Raw genomic sequence first — 16,419 nt, 5'->3', positions numbered from 1 at the left:
TATGGGAAACATTCAACCCGCTTCTAAATTTATACCTTTAGTGGGAAACCTTGAATTTCCAGCGGGTAATGAATGCGAACCATTTCTTATCTGAAAAAACCTAGGGATTAGAACTTTGTGAGACATGTTAGACCCATTACAACATACAATAAAATCCTTTCACGAACTGAAAACCAAATTTTATCTTTCTAATAGACACGTCTATGCTTACTTACAGGTATCAAATCTGTAGACATCCAACCCAGAGTTTTGGAACAAAACACCTTTTGCCATTTCTCACACTCTGTTTCAAATGGGGTGTTTCTCAATGTCCAAAATTTATAAACAATTACTAAAACAAAGAGAAGTAATCATACAAACAAACACACTGGATAGATTAAATACCGATACACAAAAAAACTATACAAAATTTAAAAGAAAGTTTAGAACTCACCAAAAAAGCAACAATGGCGATTCCCCTTAGAGAAGCACAAATTAGATTGTTGCATAAGGACTATATCACCCCAAACAGATTATCAAAATGGAAACCAAACCATCCCAATACATGCATGAAAGGGACAGTCTAGGCCAAAATAAACGAGCATGTAATTTTAAACAATTTTCCAATTTACTTTTATCACCAATTTTGCTTTGTTCTCTTGGTATTCTTAGTTGAAAGCTTAACCTAGGTGGTTCATATGCTAATTTCTTAGACCTTGAAGGCCACCTCTTTTCAGAATGCATTTTAACAGTTTTTCACCACTAGAGGGTGTTAGTTCATGTATTTCATATAGATAACACTGTGCTCGTGCACGTGAAGTTATCTGGGAGCAGGCACTGATTGGCTAAACTGCAAGTCTGTCAAAAGAACTGAAATAAAGGGGCAGTTTGCAGAGGCTTAGATACAAGATAATCACAGAGATTAAAAGTCTATTAATATAACTGTGTTGGTTATGCAAAACTGGGGAATGGGTAATAAAGGGATTATCTATCTATTAAAACAATAAAAATTCTGGTGTAGACTGTCCCTTTAAGTGCAGTAGTGACTCTCCCTCCTTTCAAAATTTCTTCTTCTTGTGCCCATTAATAAGGCGCTTTTGGGGACACTATCAGTACTGGATAAAATTTACTTTTGCCATCGACATAGAGATAACTACAGACAAAATATATATTTTTCAGTGGGACAACTCATATAAAAAGCTTCATAGATTACTCCCGCTCTGACACTATTAGCGAGACATTGTATTCTAAGTAAGTGGATTTCTAGGCACTCACCTACCATAGCACAGTTTAAACGTCTTTTACTAAAGCAACTTTTCATTGAACAGCACAATGTTAAACGAGACACAAAACAAAGACTTCAACCATTCTTACAAAAGTGGCAACCCTTGATAACTACATATACACCAGCCTTACAACAACAAATTCTTAAACCATTTATTCATCTTGAGGTGATGCTTATGGCAGTTTTGAATGGAGAGTGGCAATCTTTGGCTGGGCCATTGGAAAATCAGAATAACACCAATATTTATGAGGAGATGCTGTTTTGAAGTGTTGTTTTTGACGTACTTCTATCATAACTCACAAAGCTTTGGAGACTAAGAGGCAGAGTCATTGCCATATTTACAACCCCCATTCCCGCCCCCCCTTTTTTCCCTCTTTTTTTTTGTTTGCTTGTTAATACGGTTAATTGTTAGTGAGTTGGATATGTTATATTGTTATGAAAATTAGGGATGAAGTGACCACGGATAACCCCATTGTTCCTGGGACACAGCTATATAACGAACACAGAACTGACTCTACGATCTTGCTGTGTAACTCTTATCAATCTCAGGAAATTAAAATTGTACATACGTCTCTTACTGATTCACTGTAAGACTAATTTCTGTATGATGTTTATATATCCATTGTGTACTTGATGGTCTGCGCACCAAAATCTTCTGAATATGTGGCTTATGGTGGTCTGGTGGTTGCTGTATCTTTTTCAATAAAAAGGAATGAAAAAAATATATATTTTAATTTTTTTATTAAAGGGACATAATACTCATATGCTAAATCACTGATGCAGTATAACTGTAAAAGTTGACATAAAAATATCACCTGAGCATCTCTATGTAAAAAAGGAAGATATTTAACTTACAACTTCCTCAGCTCAGCAGAGTAAGTTTTGTGTAAAAAGTTATACTCAGCTGCTGCCATCTGCAGGTAAAAAAATTTTTATGAAGAAATGAACAGCAGCCAATCAGCATCAACAGTGCTGAGGTCATGAACTCATTTACTGTGATCTCATGAGATTTGACTTAACTCTCATGAGATTTCATAGTAAACTTCCTTAAACTGAATAGGGAAACAAGATGAGCGTTCACGAAGCTCACTCCCTTAGCTGTCCCGGGACAGACATACTGATTTGCTGCTTAGAAGTCCTTTACAATGGGATGTGGCTACTGAGATACTTTTGAGGAAAAATATCTTTCTTTTTTACATAGAGATGTTCAGGTGATATTTTGTAGTCAGCATTTTACAGCTATGCTGCATCACTTTCAAGTGTTTCAACATTTGGTTATCATGGCCCTTTAACCCCTTAACGACAGACGTCGTACAGGGTACGTCACACACAAACTGGTCTTTAAAGACCAGCGACGTACCCTGTACGTCGTTAGGGGTTTAAAGCAGCTCGAAGCGATCCTGATCGCTTCCAGACGCTTTCAAGGTATTGCCTTTATGCCTCGATATTGAGGCATCACTGCAATACCTTTTTTCCAAGACCGATGCAGAGAGAGCCACTCTGCATGGGCCAGCGATGGTGCCGATCGTTGGTGGGTGGGAGCAGCTGCAGGGAGGTGGGTGGGCGGACCATCGCTACCCGGCATCTGGTTCCTGTATGTGCAATGTGCAGCCGGGTGCCGGGAGCATGCGGGGCTGCAGGGGGAGTGCGCGTGCACATGTGTATGTGTGTGTGCGCGCAGCAACCACTGCCACCAATGAAATTGAATGGGAAGGAGGGAGAGGGGGGGGGGGAATAAGGATCAAAGGATCTGGGAGGGGGAGAGGGAGGGGGGTATTGACGGGAGGCAGCTACACTACAGAAAAATGCAAATTTCTCCAACATTGGTGTGTCCGGTCCACGGCGTCATCCTTACTTGTGGGATATCTCCTCCCCAACAGGAAATGGCAAAGAGTCCCAGCAAAGCTGGCCACACAGTCCCTCCTAGGCTCCGCCCACCCCAGTCATTCTCTTTGCCGTTGCACAGGCAACATCTCCACGGAGATGGTTAAGAGTTTTTTGGTGTTTAAATGTAGTTTTTATTCTTCTATCAAGTGTTTGAAATTTTAAAATAGTGCTGGTATGTACTATTTACTCTGAAACAGAAAAGGATGAAGATTTCTGTTTGTGAGAGGAAGATGATTTTAGCAGACAGTAACTAAAATCGATTGCTGTTTCCACATAGGACTGTTGAGATGAAGTAACTTCAGTTGGGGGAAACAGTTAGCAGACTTTTCTGCTTAAGGTATGACTAGCCATATTTCTAACAAGACCATGTAATGCTGGAAGGCTGTCATTTCCCCTCATGGGGACCGGTAAGCCATTTTCTTAGTCAAACAAACAGAATAAAGGGCTTAATATGGGCTATAAAACTGGTAGACACTTTTATGGGCTAAATCGATTGCTTTATTTGGGCATTTTATTCATGTTTATGCTGTTATTTCACATTTATAAACTTGGGGAACGTTTATTAAACGGCAGGCACTATGTTAGACACCTTTTCCAGTCAGGGGGCCTTCCTAGTTGTAGACTGAGCCTCATTTTCGCGCCATTACTGCGCAGTTGTTTTTTGAGAGCAGGGCATGCAGATGCATGTGTGAGGATCTGAAATTTGCTGGAAAAGCTTCTAGAAGGCGTCAATTGGTATCGTATTCCCCTCTGGGCTTGGTTGGGTCTCAGCAAAGGCTATAGCTGGGACTGTATAGGGGTTAAATTTGTAAACGGCTCCGGTTCCGGTTATTTTAAGGGTTAAAGCTCTGAAATTTGGTGTGCAATACTCTTAATGCTTTAAGACACTGTGGTGAAATTTTGGTAATTTTTGAACAATTCCTTCATACTTTTTCACATATTCAGTAATAAAGTGTTTTCTGTTTAAAATTTAAAGAGACAGTAACGGTTTTGTTTTAAAACGTTTTTTGTGATTTGTTGACAAGTTTAAGCCTGTTTAACATGTCTGTGCCTTCGGATAAGCTATGTTCTATATGTATGAAAGCTAATGTGTCTCCCCATTTAAATTTATGTGATAATTGTGCCATAGCGTCCAAACAAAGTAAGGACAGTACTGCCACAGATAATGAAATTGCCCAAGATGATTCCTCAGATGAGGGGAGTAAACATGATACTACATCATCTCCTACTGTGTCTACACCAGTTTTGCCCACACAGGAGGCCCCTAGTACATCTAGTGCGCCATGAGGGAGGTTTTGTCAGATGGAGAAATTTCAGATTCAGGAAAAATTTCTCAACAAGCTGAACCTGATGTTGTGACATTTAAATTTAAATTAGAACATCTCCGCGCACTGCTTAAGGAGGTGTTATCTACTCTGGATGATTGTGACAACTTGGTCATTCCAGAGAAATTATGCAAGATGGACAAGTTCCTAGAGGTTCCGGTGCACCCCGACGCTTTTCCTATACCCAAGCGGGTGGCGGACATAGTAAATAAGGAGTGGGAAAAGCCCGGCATACCTTTTGTTCCCCCCCCTATATTTAAGAAATTATTTCCTATGGTCGACCCCAGAAAGGACTTATGGCAGACAGTCCCTAAGGTCGAGGGGGCAGTTTCTACTCTAAACAAACGCACTACTATTCCTATCGAAGATAGTTGTGCTTTCAAAGATCCTATGGATAAAAAATTGGAGGGTTTGCTTAAAAAGATTTTTGTACAGCAAGGTTACCTTCTACAACCCATTTCGTGCATTGTTGTCACTACAGCAGCGTGGTTCTGGTTCGAGGAACTAGAAAACTCGCTTAGTAAAGAGACTCCATATGAGGAGGTTATGGACAGAGTTCACGCACTTAAGTTGGCTAACTCTTTTATTTTAGATGCCGCTTTGCAATTAGCTAGATTAGCGGCGAAAAATTCAGGGTTTGCTATCGTGGCGTGCAGAGCGCTTTGGCTAAAGTCTTGGTCAGCGGATGTGTCATCCAAGACAAAATTGCTTAACATCCCTTTCAAAGGTAAAACTCTATTTGGACCAGAATTGAAAGAGATTATTTCAGACATCACTGGGGGAAAGGGCCACGCCCTTCCACAAGATAGGCCTTTCAAGGCCAAAAATAAGTCTAATTTTCGTTCCTTTCGCAATTTCAGGAACGGACCGGCCTCTAATTCTGCATCCTCTAAGCAAGAGGGTAATGCCTCACAACCCAAACCAGCCTGGAAACCGATGCAAGGCTGGAACAAGGGTAAGCAGGCCAAGAAGCCTGCCGCTGCTAACAAAACAGCATGAAGGAGTAGCCCCCGATCCGGGACCGGATCTAGTGGGGGGCAGACTCTCTCTCTTTGCTCAGGCTTGGGCAAGAGATGCTCAGGATCCCTAGGCGCTAGAAATAGTTTCTCAGGGTTATCTCCTGGAATTCAGGGAACTACCCCCAAGGGGAAGGTTCCACATGTATCACTTATCCTCAAACCAAATAAAGAGACAGGCGTTCTTACATTGTGTAGAAGACCTGTTAAAGATGGGAGTGATACACCCAGTTCCGATAAAGGAACAAGGAATGGGATTTTATTCCAATCTGTTCGTAGTTCCCAAAAAAGAGGGAACTTTCAGACCAATTTTGGATTTGAAGATCCTAAACAAATTTCTCAGGGTACCATCGTTCAAGATGGAAACCATTCGAACGATTCTACCCACTATCCAGGAAAGTCAATTTATGACTACCGTGGATCTAAAGGATGCGTACCTACATATTCCTATCCACAAAGAACATCATCAGTTCCTAAGGTTTGCTTTTCTGGACAAGCATTACCAGTTTGTGGCCCTCCCATTCGGGTTAGCCACTGCTCCAAGGATTTTCACAAAGGTACTAGGGTCCCTTCTAGCGGTTCTAAGACCGAGGGGCATTGCAGTAGTACCTTACTTGGACGACATTCTAATACAAGCGTCGTCCCTGTCAAAAGCAAAAGGCTCATACAGACATCGTTCTGGCCTTTCTCAGATCACACGGATGGAAGGTGAACATAGAAAAAAGTTCTCTGTCTCCGTCGACAAGAGTTCCCTTCTTGGGAACAATAATAGATTCCTTAGAAATGAGGATTTTTCTGACAGAGGTCAGAAAGTCAAAACTTCTAAGCTCTTGTCAAGTTCTTCATTCTGTTCCTCGTCCTTCCATAGCGCAGTGCATGGAAGTAGTAGGGTTGATGGTTGCAGCAATGGACATAGTTCCTTTTGCACGAATTCATCTAAGACCATTACAACTGTGCATGCTCAAACAGTGGAATGGGGACTATACAGACTTGTCTCCAATGATTCAAGTAGATCAGAAGACCAGAGATTCACTCCGTTGGTGGCTGACCCTGGACCATCTGTCCCAGGGAATGAGCTTCCGCAGACCAGAGTGGGTCATTGTCACGACTGACGCCAGTCTAGTGGGCTGGGGCGCGGTCTGGGAATCCCTGAAAGCTCAGGGTCTATGGTCTCGGGAAGAGTCTCTTCTCCCGATAAACATTCTGGAACTGAGAGCGATATTCAATGCTCTCAGGGCTTGGCCTCAACTAGCAAAGGCCAGATTCATAAGGTTCCAATCAGACAACATGACGACCGTTGCGTATATCAATCATCAGGGGGGAACAAGGAGTTCCCTGGCGATGAAAGAAGTGACCAAAATAATTCAATGGGCGGAGGATCACTCCTGCCACCTGTCTGCGATCCACATCCCAGGTGTGGAAAACTGGGAGGCGGATTTTCTGAGTCGTCAGACATTCCATCCGGGGGAGTGGGAACTCCATCCGGAGATCTTTCCCAAATAACTCAATTATGGGGCATTCCAGACATGGATCTGATGGCGTCTCGTCAGAACTTCAAGGTTCCTTGCTACGGGTCCAGATCCAGGTATCCCAAGGCGACCCTAGTAGATGCACTAGTAGCACCTTGGACCTTCAACCTAGCTTATGTATTTCCACCGTTTCCTCTCATTCCCAGGCTGGTAGCCAGGATCAATCAGGAGAGGGCCTCGGTGATCTTGATAGCTCCTGCGTGGCCACGCAGGACTTGGTATGCAGACCTGGTGAATATGTCATCGGTTCCACAATGGAAGCTACCTTTGAGACAGGACCTTCTTGTTCAGGGTCCATTCGAACATCCAAATCTGGTCTCCCTCCAGCTGACGGCTTGGAGATTGAACGCTTGATTCTATCGAAGCGTGGGTTTTCAGATTCTGTGATAGATACTCTGGTTCATGCCAGAAAACCGGTAACTAGAAAGATTTACCATAAAATATGGAAAAGATATATCTGTTGGTGTGAATCCAAAGGATTCCCGTGGAATAAGATAAAAATTCCTAAGATTCTCTCCTTTCTACAAGAAGGTTTGGAGAAAGGATTATCTGCAAGTTCTCTAAAGGGACAGATCTCTGCTTTATCTGTCTTACTACACAAAAGACTGGCAGCTGTGCCAGATGTTCAAGCATTTGTTCAGGCTCTGGTTAGGATCAAGCCTGTTTACAGACCTTTGACTCCTCCCTGGAGTCTAAATCTAGTTCTTTCAGTTCTTCAAGGGGTTCCGTTTGAACCTTTACATTCCATAGATATTAAGTTACTATCTTGGAAAGTTTTGTTTTTGGTTGCAATTTCTTCTGCTAGAAGAGTTTCAGAGTTATCTGCTCTGCAGTGTTCTCCGCCCTATCTGGTGTTCCATGCAGATAAGGTGGTTTTGTGTACTAACCCTGGTTTTCTTCCTAAGGTTGTTTCTAACAAAAATATTAACCAGGAGATAGTTGTACCTTCTTTATGTCCGAATCCAGTTTCAAAGAAGGAACGTTTGTTACACAATTTGGACGTAGTCCGTGCTCTAAAATTCTATTTAGAGGCTACAAAAGATTTCAGACAAACATCTTCCTTGTTTGTTGTTTATTCTGGTAAAAGGAGAGGTCAAAAAGCGACTTCTACCTCTCTTTCCTTTTGGCTTAAAAGCATCATCCGATTGGCTTATGAGACTGCCGGACGGCAGCCTCCTGAAAGAATCACAGCTCACTCCACTAGGGCTGTGGCTTCCACATGGCCTTCAAGAACGAGGCTTCTGTTGACCAGATATGTAAGGCAGCGACTTGGTCTTCACTGCACACTTTTGCCAAATTTTACAAATTTGATACTTTTGCTTCTTCGGAGGCTATTTTTGGGAGAAAGGTTTTGCAAGCTGTGGTGCCTTCCGTTTAGGTAACCTGATTTGCTCCCTCCCTTCATCCGTGTCCTAAAGCTTTGGTATTGGTTCCCACAAGTAAGGATGACGCCGTGGACCGGACACACCAATGTTGGAGAAAACAGAATTTATGCTTACCTGATAAATTACTTTCTCCAACGGTGTGTCCGGTCCACGGCCCGCCCTGGTTTTTTAATCAGGTCTGATGAATTATTTTCTCTAACTACAGTCACCACGGTACCATATGGTTTCTCCTATATATATTTCCTCCTGTCCGTCGGTCGAATGACTGGGGTGGGCGGAGCCTAGGAGGGACTGTGTGGCCAGCTTTGCTGGGACTCTTTGCCATTTCCTGTTGGGGAGGAGATATCCCACAAGTAAGGATGACGCCGTGGACCGGACACACCGTTGGAGAAAGAAATTTATCAGGTAAGCATAAATTCTGTTTTTATTAAAAAAAACAAAAAAATTTTTTTGGGGAGGCAACCTGGGGGTGAGCTGTTTGGGGAGGATCAGGGAGGTTGGGGGCTAAGCGGGGGGTCACAGCTGAACAGATATTTAAAAAAACAAACAAACTTATTTTAGTACTGGCAGACTTTATGCCAGTACTTAAGATGGTGGGGACAATTGTGGGGTGGGGGAGGGAAGAGAGATGTTTGGAAGGGATCAGGGGGTGGGATGAGTCAGATGGGAGACTGATCTCTACACTAAAGCTAAAATTAACTATTCAAGCTCCCTACAAGCTACCTAATTAACCCCGTCACTGCTGGGCATAATACAAGTGTGGTGCGCAGCGGCATTTAGCGGCCTTCTAATTACCAAAAAGCAATGCTAAAGTCATATATGTCTGCTATTTCTGAACAAAGGGGATCCCAGAGAAGCATTTGCAACCATTTGTGCCATAATTGCACAAGCTGTTTGTAAATCATTTCAGTGAGAAACCTAAAGTTAGTGAAAAAGTTAACGATTTCTTTGATTTGATGGCATTTGGTGGTGAAATGGTGGCATAAAATATACCAAAATTGGCCTAGATCAAAACTTTGGGTTGTCTACTACACTACACTAAAGCTAAAATTAACCCTACAAGCTCCCTAATTAACCCCTTCACTGCCGGGCATAATACAAGTGTGTTGCTCAGCGGCATTTAGCGGCCTTCTAATTACTAAAAAGTAATGCCAAAGCCTTAAATATCTGCTATTTCTGAACAAACGGGATCACAGAGAAGCCTTTACAACCATTTGTGCCATAATTGCAAAATCTGTTTGTATATAATTCCAGTGAGAAACCTGAAGGTTGTGAAAAAGTTAGTAAAAAAGTGAACGATTTTTTTTATTTGATCGCTTTTGGCAGTGAAAAGGTGGCATGAAATATACCAAAATGGGCCTAGATCAATACTTTGGGGTGTCTACTAAATATATATATATATATATATATATATATATATATATATATACACACACACACACACGTGAAGGGTTATTCAGGTATTCCTGACAGATATCAGTGTTAAAAGGTAACTTATGCAAATTTTGATAAAAAAATGGTTTGGAAATAGCAAAGTGCTACTTGTACTTATTGCCCTATAACTTGCAAAAAAAGCAAAGAACATGTAAACATTGGGTATTTCTAAACTCAGGACAAAATTTAGAAACTATTTAGCATTGTTGTTTTTTGGTGGTTGTAGATGTGTAACATATTTTGGGGGTCAAATTTAGAAAAAGTGTGTTTTTTTCCAATTTTTTCATCATATTTTATATTTTTTTTTATAGTAAATAATATGATATGATAAAAATAATGGTATCTTTAGACAGTCCATTTAAAGGGATACTAACCCCAAATTTTTTCTTTCATGATTCAGATAGAGCATGCAATTTTAAGCAACTTTCTAATTTCCTCCTATTATCAATTTTTTTTGTTCTCATGTTATCTTGATTTGAAAAAGCAATAATAAAAGGTTAGGAGCTGGCCCATTTTTAGTTCAGCACCTTGGTAGAGCTTGCTGATTGGTTTGCTACATTTAGCCACAAATCAGCACGTGCTACCCAGGTGCTGAACAGAAAATGGTCCGGCTCTAAATCTTACAGTACTGCTTTTTCAAATCAAGATAACATGAGAACAAAGAAAAAATGATAATAGGAGTAAATTAGAAAGGTGCTTAAAACCCCATGCTCTGTCTGAATCATGAAATAAAAAAATTGGGTTTAGTATCCCTTTAATGGCGAAATATAATATGTGTGGGTACAGTAAATGAGTAAGAGGAAGATTACAGCTAAACACAAACACCGCAAAAATGTAAAAATAGCCTTGGTCCTTAAGGGTAAGAAATTGATAAAAGGCCTTGTCCTTAAGGGGTTAAAGGGACAGTCTACACCAGAATCTTTGTTTTAAAAGATAGATAATCCCTTTATATTACCCATTCCCCAGTTTTGCATAACCAACACAGTTATATTAATATACTTTTTACCTCTGTGATTATCTTGTATCTACGCCTCTGCAAACTCAAACAAATTTACTTTGTTCTCTTGGTATATTTTACTGAAAAGCATACCTAGGTAGGCTCATGTGCAGCAATGCAATACTGGGAGCTAGCTAGTGATATTAGTGTTACTTTGTACATGTGCCTCTTGTCATTGGCTCACCAGATGTGTTCAGCTAGCATCTAGTAGTGCATTTCTTATCTGGAATTTGCTTCAGAAAATGCTTTTTTGCTTTCTGACCAAATTGAGAGCTGAGTTTCTTGAATGATCACAATGCATGTGTGCATGTTTAATTACAGCTTCTATTAAACTCAGTTCATGAGATGTGCAAGGTAGTTAACCCTTTCCTATAACTGTATGTCAAAACATAAGTAATCATTTTATGATGTATAAACAATTAATTGTAATTATTAATAAGCACTTTAATTATCATATTATATTTGTGAATATGTTTCATAATCTAAAAATATAAACGGTTCACAATTAAAACACATAAAGGGATACTAGACCCAATTTTTTCATGATTCAGATACTGCATGCCATTTTAAGCAACTTTCTATTTTATTCCTATTATTACTTTTTCTTCATTCTCTTGCTATCTTTATTTAAAAAGCAGGAATGTAAAGCTTAGGAGCCGGGCGCATTTTAGGTTCAGCACCCTGGATAGGGGTTCTGCTGAAATGAGGGGGGCTGCCATAGACTGCTCCTTGGTGCCTAGCAATGTCTAGTTACATCCCAGATGTCACAACAGGTTAAAAAATATATGTTTCACTCTACTAGATTGTTCAACTTATCCCAACTGCAAAACATGTTTTTTGTATTATAGGATATTTTTTCATATACCAAAGTCTTCACAAATGCAGGACTAATGCTGGATTCCATTGTGTTTATGCCCTTTCACAACACAAAAGAAGCAACAAAACGTTAGAAGAACATAATAGCACTATGACAGATAGGATTTAAAAACTCTTACCTCCATCTGCAAAGCCTGTTGCAGTGATGATGGGAACAGCAACCATTACTAATCCACTACCGCTCCACACGTATTTCATCAGGAACTGTTCTATCATAACATACCACAGGCGTTTGGAAAGGATAAGGTTTATTTGGTCTGCCAGTGCCATATAACTGTTCTGGAGTTTATTCATCTCTACCTTGAAAAAATAAAATGCTATTTTTAATTTGAAAGAACATTTCTGTAATGTGTGACAAAGAATATCAATCATAAATTTATCAATTTGATGTGGAAATTGCCAACTTAAATACAGCATCTCAAAATATAACATTTTTTTTATCAAATTTAAAGTCTGTATCCGGTTCCCATGATGCCATGGTGACTCCTCCCTTTGCCAGATATCACTTTAAATGTGATTCTTGTTGTAAAGAAAAATAATTTAATATTGACATTTGTGATGTCTTTTAAATTCCCCAGGAGAATCACATTCAGGAAACTTAAACTATGCCAGTAACATGAATAATTCTTATGGATTTTTCTATTTTTTTATTATTATTTTTTGTGTATGTATGTAATTGTGAGTGTCCACGTGGCTGTGTGTATTTGTGTATGCATACCTCCTGAGGTTAACCTTTTAAAGCCGTTATGCCGTTCTATTCCGTCATAATTAGGCTGGGCTTTAAAGCCGTTATGACGGAATAGAACGTCATAGCTAACGGCTGTCCTGAAGCCTTCTGTGCTGTCAGGACTTGATTGCGGTCTTGGGGGCGTTCCTAGGGTTGTAGGGACGCCCCCCAGATGCGATCCAATAATTGAAATCTCACGATCGTGTGCACGATCGCGTGGTTTCAATTTGTCTACATCGGAACAGTTGTTCCGATGTAGGCACTTTAACCCTGACATGAAAGGGTTAAAGAGCTTGTGGGCAGTGGATCACTGGCATATTGTGGGTGGGGCCACATTTGGAGGGGCAGGGTAGCGAGCATTCAATGAGTGTGACTGGGCGGGGCTGTGAGCATGCGTTTGGCAGTTCCTTTAAACTGGGACACTGAGAGGTCACTGGCAGGCCAGACCACTTAACCAAAGACAATCCCACAGGATACAAGAGGGTTGGTAGGTATGTGTACGCATGTCTGTGTGTTCATGGGACTACAACTGCTACAAAACTCTTCTGCTAAATATATACTGGATATATCTTGAATTATTTTTTGTCAGTTTGCTTTCCTGAGGGTGCTCAAGATCTATGACAATACGGTGGTGTTGACTTTTTATATCTCAGCAACCACTGCTTATTTAAAGGGATAGTTTAGTCCAAATTAAACTTTCATGATTCAGATAGGGCATGCAATTTTAAACAACTTTCTAATTTACTTTTATCATCATTTTTTTGTTCTCTTATTATTCTTAGTTGAAAGTTAATCCTAGGTAGACGCATATGCTAATTTCTAAGCCCTTGAAGGCCCCCTCTCTTTTGAATGCATTTGACAGTTTTTCACAGCTAGAGGGCGTTAGTTAATGTATTTCATATAGATAACACTGTGCTCATGCACGTGAAGTTATTTAAGAGTCAGCACTAATTGCCTGAAATGCAAGTCTGTCAAAAGATATGAGATAAGGAGACAGTCTGAAGAAGCTTAGATACAAGGTAATTTCAGAGATAAAAAATATATTTCTATAACAGTGTTGGTTATGGAAAACTAGGGAATGGTAAATAAAGGCATAATCTATCTTGTTAAACAATAAAAAAATGTTGTGTTTACTATACCTTTAAAAAAAAATCTGACCTCTCCAAATGTTAGAGCATCTGAGGCTTTCACTCAAGCAATACTTTTTTCCTTTATCTTGTATTATGAAAGCAATAATAAGAGCGCTATTGTTTTATTTAGAGTGGGATTAGTGCTCAACAGCACTAATATATTTGTGCTCCATTTGTAATCTGAGCCCAGGTGTAAAAGGGTTCATATATGGATATTTAGGACTATAATTATATCTATATATGTAAGGTTATATGTAAGGGATAGCATGTTATTCAATCAGGGCTTAACAAATGCATATTAAATTTAGGCGTCACAAAACTGAGGATCAAACTATTACTCAGGCACAAGCTATTTCTCAGGATAATATATAGGCAGGCATCAAGATATAACCAGCACCAGGGAATCCTAGTATCCAGAGAATGAGCCTTCACACATGATAAATTCCATTTCTGACCCTCACACCTAGGGAGAGGTACAGGGTCACAGCAGCACCTCTCCCCTACACACCCTGCACTGAGGTCTACAAGCAGCAGCCATGCCCAGTACTCTCCCCCTCCCCCTATTAATCCTTTCATGCAGCATACTGCATGCGAGTGACCTAGTACTAGGATGTAAATGAGATGACAATATTGGCTACAGTGTAAAAAATTAACAAAGCATTATTAGTTGTGTAGTCTTTCAAGACGCAATGGTGTTGTAATAAATCACCCATACCTGCGTGGTGGTCTTATATATTTCTGTCTTTTTATATATGTGATAAGTCAGCATAAAAATGATGTACAATGAGCTTAAAATTTGTTGTGATTATTGGATACTGTAGACTGTTATCTTCTGGCTGATTTATATTGCATAAATGTTATGGAATAAATCTCTGTGTGATTAATATATTTAGGATTTTAAGCAGGAATAATCTTTGCATATACTCTTAATATTCATTTCTGCAACAATAGTTATTTCTACATTTTTGTAATCCTATTGTAACTGGTATTTATTTTACTTTGTAATTGGTTAATGAATTGTCTCCCTTATTTTGTTAAAAAAAAATTGGCAACCCTATGTATATGTTGCACCTTGCCCTCTTCTCTTCCCTTAAAGGGACACTGAACCCAAATTTTTTCTGTGGTTATTCAGATAGAGCATGCAATTTTAAGAAACTTTCTAATTTACTCCTATTATCACATTTTTTCATTCTCTTGGTATCTTTATTTGAAAAGCAAGAATGTACGTTTAGATGCTGGCACATTTTTGGTGAACAACCTGGGTTGTTCTTGCTTATTGGTGGATAAATTCAATAGACAAGTGCTGCCCAAGGTTCTGAAAGCTTAGATGTCTTATTTTTCAAATAAAGATAGCAAGAGAATGAAGAAAAATTGATAATAGGAGTAAATTAGAAAGTTACTTAAAATTGCATGCTCTATCTGAATCACAAAAGAAAAAAATTGGGTTCAGTGTCCCTTTAAGGTGGTTTAACACTTACTCAGCTTCGTTAGATAATAATAATGTATTAAATAGGTATTCAGACAAAATAACATATATTCCTTTCTAATCTCAATCTAACAGTTACATGTAATAATATTCACACCAACACTACCTAGTATGCCCAATGCTATTGCAAAGAATGCATTTCCCATTACAATTATTGATACAGAACTGATAATCCACCTTAAAAGAGCAAATGACTAGAGACAAGGTAAAGGGAGGTGGGGCATGTTAAACACTAGTTCACAGAAAATTAGATAACAGTATTAACCCAATCCTCCCTGGGAAAAGTGGAACGAGAACAATTTTCAGATGTATTTCACAGGAAAAAAGAAACAAAATAAATAAAGAATGTATATTACAATCATGTGATATTTTATATTATTACAATGAAACGTTTATCGATTGTTGAAATGTTGAGTGAAATGGTCCTTACATTTAGACTGAAATTAAATTAGACCTGAACTTTAATGGGACAGTAAATTGTGATTTTAACTGAAAATGTTTGTTATGCGTTGTAAAACAAATTTGCAATGTTCTTTATGTTTTATTTAATGTTGACTTTTCTAATTCTCAGAGCTGAAAATGCACACTGCTGCATCCTCTATGCTAAGCCTACAACAGACTTTTGCCTAATTGGAGTTAACAGATTAAAAACTGCAAAACAATGCAATTTATAATAATGACCATGGCTAACCTTATCAGCTGCAGACGCAAGCCCAGATGGGCTCCTTCGATCAAGGCAATTGGTGGGTGGAGCTTGGCTACTGAAAAATAATTGTTTGCTGGGTTGTGAAACTGCTGATGCTGATAAGCTTACCTGCTGTATCAGCTCAGGACCAACAGTTTTCTGTGGCTCACATGATGTACTTTAACTATGTGTTTAATCACATTGCAGGGTCACTAGGGCTAAAATTACATGCTCTAATGAATTATAGCATAGCATTTCTGCACTATGATGTCCCTTTAATAACAATTCATGAAACATTTTCAAGTTTGCTGTCACTTTAAATGTTAAAGTAAACACAAATAAACTGCTCTTTTTCTTTATAGCTATTTATTTTGTAACAAAGTCCTCTACGCACTATGTATTTAACCATTTGTATGTGGTTAAAGGGACATACAACTCAAAAAAAACTTTCATGATTCAGATAGTGAATACAATTTTAAACAGCTTTCTAATTTCCTTCTATTATCATATTTTCTTTGTTTTTTTTCTATCCTTTGTGGAGAAGCAGGAAAAAAAGCTCAGGAGAGTGCACGTGTCTGCAGGACTATATGTCAGCAATTTTGCAACAATGTTATACATTAACAAGAGCACTAGATTGCAGCACTATTTCCGGTCATGTAGTGCTCCAAACGTGTTCAC

The 16,419-nt window shown here is 39.2% G+C and overlaps 1 protein-coding gene across 1 annotated transcript in view; it reads right to left on the bottom strand.

The window, feature by feature from the left end:
• The window catches only part of ABCD2 (ATP binding cassette subfamily D member 2), a 184,653-nt gene that overhangs the window by 164,476 nt on the left and 3,758 nt on the right, over nt 1-16,419 (bottom strand). The window contains exon 2 of the mRNA XM_053716594.1: nt 11,833-12,013. Within this exon, the coding sequence (XP_053572569.1) occupies nt 11,833-12,013 (181 nt within the window). The remainder of the gene's footprint in view (nt 1-11,832; nt 12,014-16,419) is intronic.

The sequence above is a fragment of the Bombina bombina genome, chromosome 6 (assembly GCF_027579735.1).
Source record: "Bombina bombina isolate aBomBom1 chromosome 6, aBomBom1.pri, whole genome shotgun sequence".
In the NCBI taxonomy this organism is placed as follows: Eukaryota; Metazoa; Chordata; class Amphibia; order Anura; family Bombinatoridae; genus Bombina; species Bombina bombina.
This window is presented reverse-complemented; position numbering and strand designations above follow the sequence as displayed.